This window comes from Chenopodium quinoa, unplaced genomic scaffold (genome assembly GCF_001683475.1).
Source record: "Chenopodium quinoa cultivar QQ74 unplaced genomic scaffold, ASM168347v1, whole genome shotgun sequence".
Lineage (NCBI taxonomy): Eukaryota > Viridiplantae > Streptophyta > Magnoliopsida > Caryophyllales > Amaranthaceae > Chenopodium > Chenopodium quinoa.
Window position 1 is genome coordinate 3,111,274 of NW_018744367.1, and position 13,441 is coordinate 3,124,714.

The following is a 13,441-nucleotide window of genomic DNA, read 5'->3' on the forward strand; positions in this document are numbered from 1 at the left end:
CTCAATATTATTTAACCACAAATTCACCACACTCACCTCAATAAATCAGTTTACAATTAGTAGTCTAACAATACCAACATCAATTGCTCAAAATTACTTACATTTAAACAATATGCCAGCGCAATTAAGCATAATCACAATCACTTTCAACTACAACTTTAAATTGAAACAATTCAAATATACCAAAAAAACCCTAACTTTTCAACTAATTCAATTATGTGTACTCCCCTAATTTATGCTTTACTAACCATTAACTAAAACAAATACCTCATACACAACACAACGCACTACATAGGGGGGATACAAAATCTTACATTGTCACTATCAAACCGCAACTCCCTTGCGCAACCATGGCCTTCTTCACCACCTTCCCGATGCTTCCGCTAAATCAACTCTCAATATATCAGCTAACCGATTTCGCATTGTCAAAATGTAGTTCGGATTCACAAATTAAATGCACTTTTGGGTTTAATTTAGCTATAAGAATCGTGATTTGGTGTTCATGGCGGAACATTCAATGCCATTGAAGCCGAGTCTTCCTCAAAATTTTAATTTTATAATAACTTTATGCAAAAAGTTACTTTTGTGGGGAGTGGGTGAATTTTTGGTTTTCCGCTTCTAAATTCACTCTTCGTTATTTTTCTCTAAGTCCCGTTGGTTTTAAATCTCAAGTGGCACTTTCAGGCCCTACACATCTTTCACAAAAGTTCCACTTATTATCAAATATGCCATCCTATATGTTTGCAACTCAATAGGGACTATGCGCCTATAGTTTTCAATTCCGAGCTATTGAGTTTATTACATAGTGTGGTTTCGGCGTTTAGCCAAGGGCTATTACTTTTTTCTTCACTAAATTTAATTCGAATTGAAATTTGATAGAGAGAACACTAAACGGTGATTTTTATTTTTACTTAAACCGGTGTTGTGGACGGTAGATTAAAAATGTAAAAGAGGGACCGTATTTATGAAATGGATCGTTTACCTGCATTATTGAGAAGGTTAGGTACATCAATAATAATCCTGACGCCATTGGCAACTCAGAGGTATAAAAAGCACAATACAGTATGAACATGATATAGACACAACATGATAAAGAATCACGCTAAAAACAAGTCAAATGTGGCTTGGGCATGAAAACATAATATGACATGGCATGGTGGCACATCACAACATGTATTGAATTGGCTCAGTCATAGACTAGACCTAGCAAGGCCCAGCACACATGGTACCACAAAGGCATGGCCTAGGATGACCCACATATATATTAGCTTGGCCTAGTGGCTGAAGAACACCTTTAAATCTAAAGGTTGAGGGATTCAATCTCGACCCTATCAAGGACACTTTGAGTAAGGGGGTCTTCTTACCCCTCGCTCAACATACACCTACTGCCCTCCACTCTCAAAATCTTTAACCTATTAACAGCTTAACATGAATGAGGTTTGACCTCGATGGGTTTCAACCTAACTTCATATATCTATTAATAAAATAGAGATTTAGAGTAATCAAGGCTTTATATTGCCACTCCTCCTCTATATTATAACTAAACCTAAAATAACCAAAACACTAAACCAATTAATGTTAGCCTAATAATGGTAACCACTATTTGGGAGTATTTGGCCGTGTCTTGTGTCTATGCCTAAAAGGTTGGCAAAGAAACGCCAAAAAGGGAAGACCATCAGTCATCATAATAAACCTTTGATAAAAGACACGTGCCATAAACCACCTTTGCATGATAATTTAGTGTTCATCATCTTCATATACCACGTACAACTCATTCTCATCTTCTTCACTTCTTATCAATTTTATTTGATCATCTTTCTTCAATTTTCTCATTTTCTTTCTTTCTATCTTACTTTTTTCTCAAAATAAATTAGACATTATTAGATAATTAGGTAGTAACAAAAATGGATTTTGTAAATTCATTCATGAATTTTGTGGTACCACCGGCAAGTTTGGTAATGTTAGCATTAGCATGGCCAACTTTGAGTTTTATTAATGCATGTGAATGGGCTTATGGCTTGTTCTACTATGAAAGTATGGAAAATAAAGTTGTTATCATTACTGGTGCTTCTTCTGGACTTGGCGAGGTAACTGTTACTATTAATTTATCATCATTTTCTTGTTTTTGTGCGTACTATTATTCCGTTACAATAGGTTTTGTATACAATTGAGTGTATTACATACATGTAACAGACTTAGTCATCTCAAATCACATTAAATTTAATCTATTTCACATGGACTATAATGAACAGAACACCTTTGACCATTAAAATTTGAAGCAAAGTATGTATTTGTAGACACAAGCCTTTTAATATGTTAAATTTTGTAATTGTAAAAATTTTGATTACTTGTTTTGAAAAATTCACATTAAACTGAAAGACTCAAAAGATTTTGACTACTGTCTAAATTTTTAAAAATTAACTTAGATTATACCAAGTATAAAATTTTAATTTAGCACATAAACAATAAATTTGATGTCCGAGGTTGTTATCTTGGTACAAGATGAGCCAAGGTACAATAAAAAAATTTAGATTAAAAGTGAAAACTACCAATAAATATAGTGCTTAAAACTATACCCCTCTTTATTTATTTATTTATTTTTTTTTTTGGGCGGGGCTTAATACTACACTTTAATTCTTATATGTGTGACTAGGCACCTAGTGTGGCCATTTCACATAATCACAGATAAGACAATTAATTAAGTAATAGGGGGTCACGGTGATGAGCAAACGGGGTTACCTAAACGTATGTAAGCTACTTATATGAGAAAAAAGGTTACTCTCTTAAATAAATGGAATTATTCTTTCTTTTTTTTAAAATAAAAGAATAGGGGTTACTTGGATAAACAAATGGGGTTACTTATTTCTAAACTACTTGATTTTACTCATATAATGAATTCGGGTTACTTTTATGAACAACATGGGGTTACTCTTATGAAAAAATAAGGTTATTCATATATATAAATGAAGATTACTCTTATAAACCAACGTAGCACACCGTTGACTAGCATACAAGACTTACCCTTACATTATTAATTACACAAACAAAAAAGATTACATGTTACTTGTTAGTAAAATTAAATTTCACTGTTTCAGCAAATTGCCTATGAATATGCAAAGAGAGGAGCAATCCTTGTACTTGTTGCGCGAAGAGACACAAGGCTCCGTGGGATAAGTGAGAATGCAAGACAGATTGGTGCAAAGCATGTCATGATTGTGGCCGCCGACGTCGTTAAAGAAGATGAATGTCGAAGATTCATCACTGAAACAATGAGTTTCTATGGTCGTGGTAAACTCCATGACACAATTATGCAATGATGACTTAGTTTACAATAATACTAATTGATCATGTTATTTCATTATTAATTGTCTTTATTATCATCACCGTCGTCGATTTTCTACTCATATACTGATATACATATATTTTACCTAGCAATTTTTTTTTCGTTTCATATTGTTCTTTTCACTTAAAATCTTTTTGCAAGATAACATTGGTCAAAATGGTCAAAATGAGAAGAACATTTTGAAACAGGGGAGTAAAGTAGTTTTTAACTTTGTTATTCTTTCGATCTCTTTTGATTTTTGTGTCAACCATTATGGATTTTTGGTTGACAATGTTTGTTTAGTTATTTTTAGCATGACATTTATACAAACAAATTTTTATAAATACAATTGGAATAAATGCTAATCTAACTTGATTTATTTTCTTATAGTTGACCATTTGGTGAATGCTACAAGTTTGGGTCATACATTCTACTTCGAGGAAGTTAATGACACGTCTACTTTTCCTCATTTGATGGTGAGAATTATCTATTGGTGTACTTGATCAATGTTGTTTCAGATACTTTGTACAAGTTAATTTTTGAAGGATTAATTTGTACGAGTATAAGCTATTGTTGTCCATTATTCGGTACATATTATGGGAGAAAAGACCTAAAAGTTTTGATTGTACATAGACGATGTTATAACTAATTTTTGTATATATGGTTAATTATCAGGATATAAACTTTTGGGGAAATGTTTATCCAACCTATGTCGCCCTTCCTTACTTGCGACAAACAAAAGGTCGAATCATTGTGAATGCTTCGGTTGAGAATTGGTTTCCTTTGCCAAGGATGAGCTTGTATTCGGTAAGTGCCACATTCCCTTGATATGTATTTATATATGTATATATATATATACATATATACATATAGGGTCAAATGAGAAGGTCCTTAAAATAAGAAGGATTTTATGTACATAATTTTTGTACTGAATATGCATATTTTTCGAATTAAATGTGCAAAAAAAAAAAAGAAAAATTGACAGAAATTTAATGTGCATAAATTATGAACACAATGTGCACATTTTATGATTTTCCAGAAAATTGAAAAATTTTATTAGTTCGAAAATCAATTTTGCACATTTAGTGGAAAAAATATGCAAATTTATTGAAAAACTTTTGCATATTTCTTCCTTCTCATTCTTCTCATTTTAAGAAACTTTCCATCGGATCCCAACCATATATATATATACATATATACATATATATACATATATATATGTTTCCACGGTTTTAATAATTTCGGCTTTGTTATGGCTATTAACTAGGCAGCAAAGTCGGCATTGGTGAACTTTTATGAAACATTGAGACTTGAAGTGAAAGAAGATGTAGGAATAACAATCGCAACCCATGGATGGATTGGGACGGATATTACAAGAGGCAAGAACATGGTTGATAATGGCGCGGAGATGCAATGGAGAGAAGAGCGAGAGGTAGGTCCTAAATTGACTTGATCTTTCTAATCTCAAGGTCATTCTCATCATGACGCAGTTACTACTTGCACGTTTTTTGTATGATTACACCAATTGTATGGTAACACCGCTAACACGTTCTATCCAAAATGTATAAAAGAAAATATTAAGCGAAAACACTACTTTTTGTTGTTTCAAAAAGTTCCGCTAATCAAAAAGAGAGAGAGAAATATAATGGTTATGTTTAAGGTTACCATCAATTATACTTTGTTTTCTACACTTTAATTAAGGTATTTTGGTTTAGTCTGAATAACTCCGTATTAGAATTTGGTAGAGTCTAGTTTAGTGTGCTATTTTTATATGGTCTAGCTCATTATTTTTATATTATTGTCCGATATAGTTTGAATTTTTCTAGTTTGATCCGAAGTTCCTATATGGTGTAGTTTGATTTTAGAAATTAAGAAATATTTTAGTTTCATTCCTTATTATTCCCCTTATCCAATACCCCCAACATTTTGCACTTGGCATACTTCCCTATGCTTGTATTGGTATAAATTCAATGAGGTTTAGTGAAGAACAAGCTATCATATACTATTGAATTCTCCATCTCCTCTTTTCTTAACGAAAAGACAATAAATAAGGCCTTTTGCTATCAATTTTTGTTTGATTCATCACATTTTCTCTTTTAAATTCTCCATGTTTGTAGGTGCAAGCTAGTGGTGGGGCAGTAGATGAATTTGCAAAGCTAATAGTAGCAGGGGCATGCCGAGGAGATCCCTATGTGAAGCACCCGAGTTGGTATGATGCATTCCTTCTATACAAGGCATTCGCACCCAAGATTCTCGGGTGGACGTTTCGTTTACTATTGGGGGCCGAAAATGGGAGGCAAACGTCTCTTATTGGTGTAGGTAAGCCGTTATATTTGCAGTCTGCTTCTCCTAAAAAGCCATCCAGTCCAATGATAGGTTCAAGGGCCACATATGTGCAACAAATGAAGGTAGAATAAGAGAAGTCTTGAATGTATTAATACATGTTATGCAATTTTTTTTTTTTTTTTTTTTTTTTTTTTTTTTTTTTTTTTTTTTTTTTCTGAAGCTTCTCGAGAGTTGGCAAATGTATCAATACAAAAACGGTACAAAATTGGTTTTTTCTTTTTATACATACATTGGCATCATTTTATTGGCATTTTTTGAATCAAAGGTTTCATCTAATTCTGTAAATATATAACTGTATGTTAAGTGCAAGTGTATGATAATTTAAAGAGTTCTCACTTTTAACATAATATGACTAGAATCAGTTAGCCCTCTGAACAACTTTGATCTGACGAGGTTTCGATGTTCGATAAGCGAGTTGGGGTCTAGGGATTAAAAGGTGTGGGCTCGTGGGCACAACATGGCAATAAATGAGGGTTTGGGGGCGTTTGTTTTTGAAACTTACATATAATATTTGTTACGTGGGTGTGAACACAAATTTTAAATCTGCAAAATATAGTTTCAAAATAAATGAAATAAAGTGTTAATTTTATTAATTTGATAATTTATGGATACAATCTCTAATTTGCTCCTCTTATTCAATCTTCACTTTGACGTAATTCACGGATTGACTTGATTCTCGAATGAGGGCCGTCGAAGCTTGATCTCGATAGAAGATTTAATGCAGAACTTTGACTTATGTTGATGTAGACCTTTGACCTGAATTCTTGATTGAGGGCCGATGAGGCTTGATCTCGATCAATGACTATTTGATGTAGGTTGAACTGATGTTCTTGATGATTTGAAGTTCTTCTTTCCTTCGCGTTGAGGGCCGTCGAGGCTTGATCTCTTTCACGGTGATCTTCTAGAGTAGAACGGCATGTCAAATGCTTGTAGTTCTTCTTACTAGGGTTTTGATGAGAGGTTTTCTCTGGAAAGGTTTAAAATATTTAAGAGGTTTTATCTGTATTTTGTAACTACTTGTTTCCAGAGAGAGCTCTATTTATAGAGTGTGTGACTCTTAGTATTAGGGTTATATTAGTATTGAGCATTTGACTTGGTAATCGTGACTTATCTATTATAGCTTAACCCATTTATTATATTTTAACCCTCAAAATGAACCTATTAAACTAAATTAAACAAAATGGGCTAATTTAATATATTTCATCCGAATTAAATAATTTAAATTAACAGTCAAATAACCATTAAGTCAACAATTTGACTTTTGACTCGTATCAAATCCGATGTGGCACTTATATAAATTTTACGTGTGTATCAATTGCTCCTTTTAAGATTGGTCACGAACACGACTTTATAGTGTTAGATCGTGATCAGGCTCGAAACTTTTTGTTTTAAAACAAATTGAGTTAATTTTAGTAAACAAAATTTGGCTGCTAGCAAACTGCAATATAATCAGCTCAATTCAATATCCTGGGCTACGAGTTGACTTTTTTTTCTTTTTTTTTTTTTTTTTTTTGAGGAAGATATTCTTGGCTATGGAGATAAACTTGAAAGCTCAACTTCTACTCACGAGACACACATATCTTCTTGCTTAACCCACTTTTTTTATTTTCAAGGATAAACTTGAAATTAAAGTTTAATCGATCAAAACTCATGCAATTCTCAACAACCATTATTAATGATAAGCTTAGCAACATACTAATCCTAATCTTGTTGAGAGTTATCATATGTGGACAATATTGTAGCCATTGTAATTTTTCAATCTGAACCTTTAAAATTTAGTATTAAATCCTGACCATTCATAGAGTTGACTAAATAATTAATATAGTAGAATGATATATTTGTATACAAAAAATAAAAAATCAGTTCTGCTTGAAAAAAATTAGTAATAATACAGAGTAACTGATTACTTTAAAAAAAAAAAAAAAAACCCCTTAAAGTTTAATTCTCAAACCTTAATTCCATTGATTTTCGTTTGATTCTAAATTTCAACTTCCATAAGATATGATGTATTTCGTGTAGAGGGAGTCTCAGTTTCTCGTAGTGAGAAACAAAATTTGTTTCTCACGTGGCATTTTTGTAAATAAACCAACAACTTTATTCAATTGTGGAGCTCACAATAATGAAAAAGTTGTTGATTTATTCACGAAAATGCCCCCATGAGAAACAAATTCCGTTTCTCACTATGAGAAACAGGAAATTTCCCTTTTGTATAATATTGGTGTCAGGGTGATATTAGTTTTTTTTTGCGGGAAAGATGATACGCAATAGTTGTTTGTGGAGGACAAAGTATCTAATATTCCTATCTAGATGACAATACAATGTTAACTATGTTAATGTTCTGCGGTACAAAGTATAATCAATGGAGATTGAGTGTCGCTTGGTAGAGAAAGCCATAAACCGTTTGTATTTAGCAAAACAGTTTAATATCTTCCAAAAAAAAAAAAAAAAAAAAAAAAAAGCCAGTTATTTTATTTTTTATTCAAAATTTTATAGTCAAACAAAATAGTCAAACAAATAGATAAACAAAATTTATTCTTAAAATTTTAATGGTTAAGATTGAAAATAGTTATAATGGCTACGTATTTATTGTAGCCATTGAATAGTCTTCCATCATATGGGGGCTTGTGACTATAAATATGTACCAAGACACCAAGAATACTTCCACACTCGACGTTGAGGAGGTGTAGACTCAAACGATGCCACACTAGAGGGAGCTGCCACACTAGATGGAGTCGCAAAGCCACGCTACGACACCTGCTTTGATGCCACGCCCTTTGATACCACACCACTACATCATGCCAAGAAGAATAGGAGCCAACATCGTGAAATCAAGGAACCATGCGTTGAGGAGTTGTCGTTTGACGTCACCGAAAGGAGCTGCTACTACGTACTCGGAAGAAGAAACGACCACTCACTCGACACCTTGAAGCCTCCAACAATCCGCCTCAAAAGCCGTTGTCTTCGTCAATGCCTTAGCGATTTTCCTTTCTCTTTTTTTTTTTTTTTTTTTTTTTTTTTTTTTTGATCTTCCTTGGGGCTATCATCGCCCATCACGTACGGAGTCATGTATAACTCGAACTTCGGCACCTTGAAGATGGCATCACAATTCACACTGCGAGCTTTGACATTGCAGAGTTATATTCTCGAGCCTCACAGCCGAACTTTGTCTTGAAGTCTTGGAGCTAGATACTTGAGCGTTGCAACACAACCTTGACATATGGAAGTTACATATGAAGCCCCACAGCCGAACCTTGCCACATTGGAGTCGTACTTCGGGCCTCGTAAAGTCGCGCACATAACTACTCAAATAATGGAGCTTCTGTTCAGCTTTATGTTTCGTGAACCATGTGACCAATTTTCAGCCAACTCAGACCACATTTGCCCATCCGATCGAGTGTTCGATCAAAACTGCTCCAAGAATTTCGTGGCTGCGATGTTGTGCGACTTGCTTCTACGTTTTCTTTCTTCTTTTTTTTTTTTTTTTTTTTTTTTTTTTTTTTTTTTTTTTTTTTTTTTTTGAAAATGATGATCATGGCATCACTTGACAATCCTTTTTTTGTTTTTTGTTTCTATATATATAAGGTACAACAATTTCTAACTCGCAGAAACCATGTCAACGATGAGTTTGCTTTCCCGACATTGTCTTGTTGATGCTGACTAAGAAGTGATTTAACTACATGAAGTAGGAGGCAATATCGCCGAGAAGCAGAGCTGACAATTAGAACCTCTTGTGGTCCATGAGTGCCCCTATTGACAACGGTGACAATAAACTTGCTGGAAATTTTCTTCACCATCCATGTCAAATTGAGTTTGTTTATTCGACTCGGTGGTGCAGTGCTTTCTTCGAATCTCAAGAATGGTGGGCCATTGGTGCTTAACTTGGAGGCTACCTCAATGCTTTTATTTTTTTTCCCCAGATCTTTGTTGCCTAGAAGGACCGGTGCTTGGTAGCTTTCTCTGATCTTCATGTTTAATTCAACACTTTGAGTTGATGATCTTAGGTGCTTAGAAGCTTTCTCCAGATCTCAAATAAATTTGGTGAAGTAATGGTGTTTGAAAGCTTTCTCCAATCTTCAAATAGATGACATCATTCAACTTGGTAGAAATAACTTGAAACTTGTCCCCAATCTTGTAGTTTATTAATTCATTTTTTTTAAAAAATGATTGCCCTTGAATAAATTTTTATATACCCAAGATGCCTACGTACCAAAAAGTAATTGAAATTTACTTTGTGGATTAAGCCGAACGTAGTTCCGTTTGTGTGATTTTTTTTTTTTTTTTTTTTAATATGCAGTTTAGGCTCTTGCTTAGGAGCTTTGAGGACCGCTTTTTCATCTTTGCCCCATTTGGATGTTGATGATCGTCTAATCAGATCCGTCTTCACGATTGGCTACCGTAAACTCCATTTCATAAGCTCGAGTCGCCAAGTCTTGGAATGTTTTGGGCTTGATTTCCTGCAAGATATAAGCAAGATCCCAGTGTATGCCTTGGATGCACATCTCGACAGCAGAAGTTTCGGAAAAATGATCCTTGCATTGAAGACTTAATCCTCGCCATCGATTGATGTAGTCCATGACCGGTTCACCGTCCGACTGGTTGGTTTGTGTCAACTCAATTATGCTGACAATACGACGAGTGCTGAAGAAGCGATAGAGGAATATTTCTTCCATCTATCTGCTCCCAATTGTCAATGAATTGTCGAGGTAGATCAGTATACCAATCAAAATCGATGATTTTTAGAGAACGACAAATTGCTTGATAAGCAAGTCTCCCGAAGTCCCAGCATTGTTGCAGGTCTCTATGAAGTGTGCAATATATTGCTTGGGGTTGCCCGTCCCATCAAATTGCTGGAATTTCATGAGCTCGAGTGCAGCAATTTTGTTCGCTTTGTGTAGGCGTCATTCGAAGCGCGCCTACCTAAGCATGTTGTGAATATGCTTGGCACTTATAGGAAGTGGAAATTGATATATACGATTAGGGACACGATTAGGGACAAAGCAAAGTAGGGAGCCGCTAATAAGTTTTTAAGGAACTTGTAAACCGTTTACGAATCATTTTAAGGCAACCACGATCAAGGGACAATGGTAAGCAACAACGATTGACCTGTAAGGGTTACACTCCATTCATAATCCATGAGATTACTAACTCCATATGGTTCGGAACCACGAAAGGAGGATCGGGGATGATGGTACGAAGTGAGTCATGGAGTCACATTCGCCCATATTGTCCTCTACTCAATTCTTATTGTGAAAAGTAATTCCTGTGATCTCAAAGGCATAAAAACAAAGATTCAATTTTCTCCAAACTAAAAATTAGGCTAAATTGGTTGAATGTTAATGGAACATATAATTCTAAAATATTGTGATCACTTTAATTAAACAATAAGATTAAAAAGGAATCTAAACAGGTTGTCCAAATTATCTTATTAGGCGTTATATCCAATTACAGATTCCCTTTAAACATGCAATATGGTGATCAATAAAAATAATAGAATAAGCAACAACATTGGAAGCAATTGAACCATAATTAATAACGATTAGTATATGAAAAACATAACAAAAACCGTTAGAAATATAACAGGAACAAAAGGAACATGATTCCTTACTTTGATTGCTTTTACTTGCAACTATAAAACAATAAACGCGTTAATAACTTCAAGGAAAATAATAAACAATAATGGAAATTAAATCAAATTAAAGTAGAATTGATTTGGGGTCAAACCCTCAAACAGTTCTACCTTTCACACCTTGGTTTAAGTGTGGAACTTCAGGTAAAGTACGGACTCCAGGGAGTGCTTAAGGAATGGAAGGCTAGTGTTTAGACTAAAGCATAAGAGAGAGAGAATTATTTTGTATCCCGAAACTGAGAAATCATCCTCGTATTTATAGAAGAAATGAGTAGGGTGATGCACAAAACCCCTAGAAATGAAAAGCGCCGCGGAGAAACCCCTAGAAATTGCCGCGTCATGGCAGAAATTGCCGTGACACGGTAGAGATTGCCGTGGCGCAACATTTCTGCCGTGACACGGCATATCCCTTTCCTTGAATACCGTCCAAATTCAATTTTATCTTTCTGTTTAACATTTAAGCACGTGATAATTAGGCGCCATTTCAGCTATTCCTGACTTATTTCAGATTTAGGGTTTTAATATTTATTAATCGGGCTTATTTATTAAATAAAATGAAATGAATTAAAAAGGGTTTGGGCTGAAATGATGGTTGGACTATGCTTTGACTAAACATGTTGACTGATTTGTAAGTTGTGTTTGACTGAATGTGAATTTTAAGCACTCCCGAGATAATTTAAAGGCTCGACATGTTAGAGCAGGGAAGGATAATATCAAGACATGGACGGTTTTGAAGAAGAAAAGCGTTTTAAATACCTTCCACATGATTTCGAACAAATCCTATACGTGAAACTTACTATGTTGTCACAAGATACTAAGAGTGTTAATGAATATATTGCTGAGTTTGATAGACTAACCTTTATTTGTGATTTGGAGGAAAAAGAAGCATTGCAGATTGCTCGATTCCTCAAGGGTCTTAATCGACCTATTGCTAAGAAGATTGAATTGAGTACTTATGAGTCATTTAATGAGGTGTGCAAACTAGCATTGAAGATTGAAAGTCATTGGCTTGAAGATAAGAAGAACACTGGTGTAAAAAATTTTAGTACCAAGATCTCACAAGGAACTGAGACAAACAAAAATTTCAACAATCCTTTCAAAGCTAGTTCTAGTGAGTACAAAGGATAGAGTTTGAAAAATGGACAGAAGAAGGTCGTCAAGGTGTCCCAAGAAGAATTTCTAAAGCCGAATTAGGTGTTTTAAATGTCAAGGAAAGGGATATAGGTCGGATCAATGTCCTACGAAGAAGGATATTACAATAAAGCAATATCGACAAATGGAAGAAGAAGAGGAACACATGAACGAGGCTCATGAACGAGGCACTTTGACCCTTCTTAAACAAATTTATTGTCGTTTACCTTGATGATATATTAGTCTATAGAAGAGATAAAATTGAGCATATTTCTCATCTTAGAAAATTATTTGAGACCTTACGAGAACAACAACTATATGGCAAACTTGAAAAATGCTCATTCATGGTCCCTAGTATTTCTTTTCTTGGATATATTATTTCGAGGAAGGGTATTTCAGTGGATCCCGAAAAGGTAGCTACTATTTCTACCTGGGTGGCACCTAGAAATATTTGTGAAGCACGTAGTTTTCATGGTCTAGCATCATTCTATAGAAGGTTCATTAAAAACTTCTCTACTATTATGGCACCTTTCACGGAATTGATGAATAAAGGGGAATTTTTGTGGACTAATGCGACACAGCAAGCCTTTGAAACCATCAAAGAAAAATTGTGTCATACTCCGGTTTTAGCTTTGCCAAATTTTGATAAATTGTTTGAAGTTGAATGTGATGCAAGTGGAGCAGGTATAGGTGTGGTTTTAATCCAAGAAAAATGGCTTATCTTTTATTTTAGTGAGAATCTAACTGGCGCAGAGTTGAATTATTCTAACTATGATCGTGACTTTTATGCTATTGTTCGTGCCTTGGATCATTGGTCTCATTACTTAAGACCAAAACCTTTTGTGCTTCATTCTGATCATGAAGCTTTGAAGTTTATTCATGGAAAACAAAAGTTGAATTATAGATATGCTAAATGGGTTAAGTTTCTACAATCCTTTACCTTTTCTTCGAAATAAAAGGAAGGTAAGGCAAATGTTGTTGTTGATGCATTGTCAAGAAGATCTTATTTGTTAGCT

At 34.3% G+C, this 13,441-nt stretch overlaps 1 protein-coding gene across 1 annotated transcript; it reads left to right on the top strand.

The window, feature by feature from the left end:
• The first annotated feature begins 1,794 nt into the window (after positions 1-1,794).
• On the top strand, positions 1,795-6,679 carry LOC110696769 (11-beta-hydroxysteroid dehydrogenase-like 5). The gene is made up of 6 exons (XM_021874113.1): positions 1,795-2,087; positions 3,096-3,288; positions 3,713-3,798; positions 3,998-4,129; positions 4,590-4,754; positions 5,440-6,679. The coding sequence occupies exons 1-6, from the start codon at positions 1,905-1,907 to the stop codon at positions 5,737-5,739; spliced, it is 1,059 nt and encodes a 352-aa protein (XP_021729805.1). The 5' UTR covers positions 1,795-1,904; the 3' UTR covers positions 5,740-6,679.
• Positions 6,680-13,441: the final 6,762 nt, after the last annotated feature.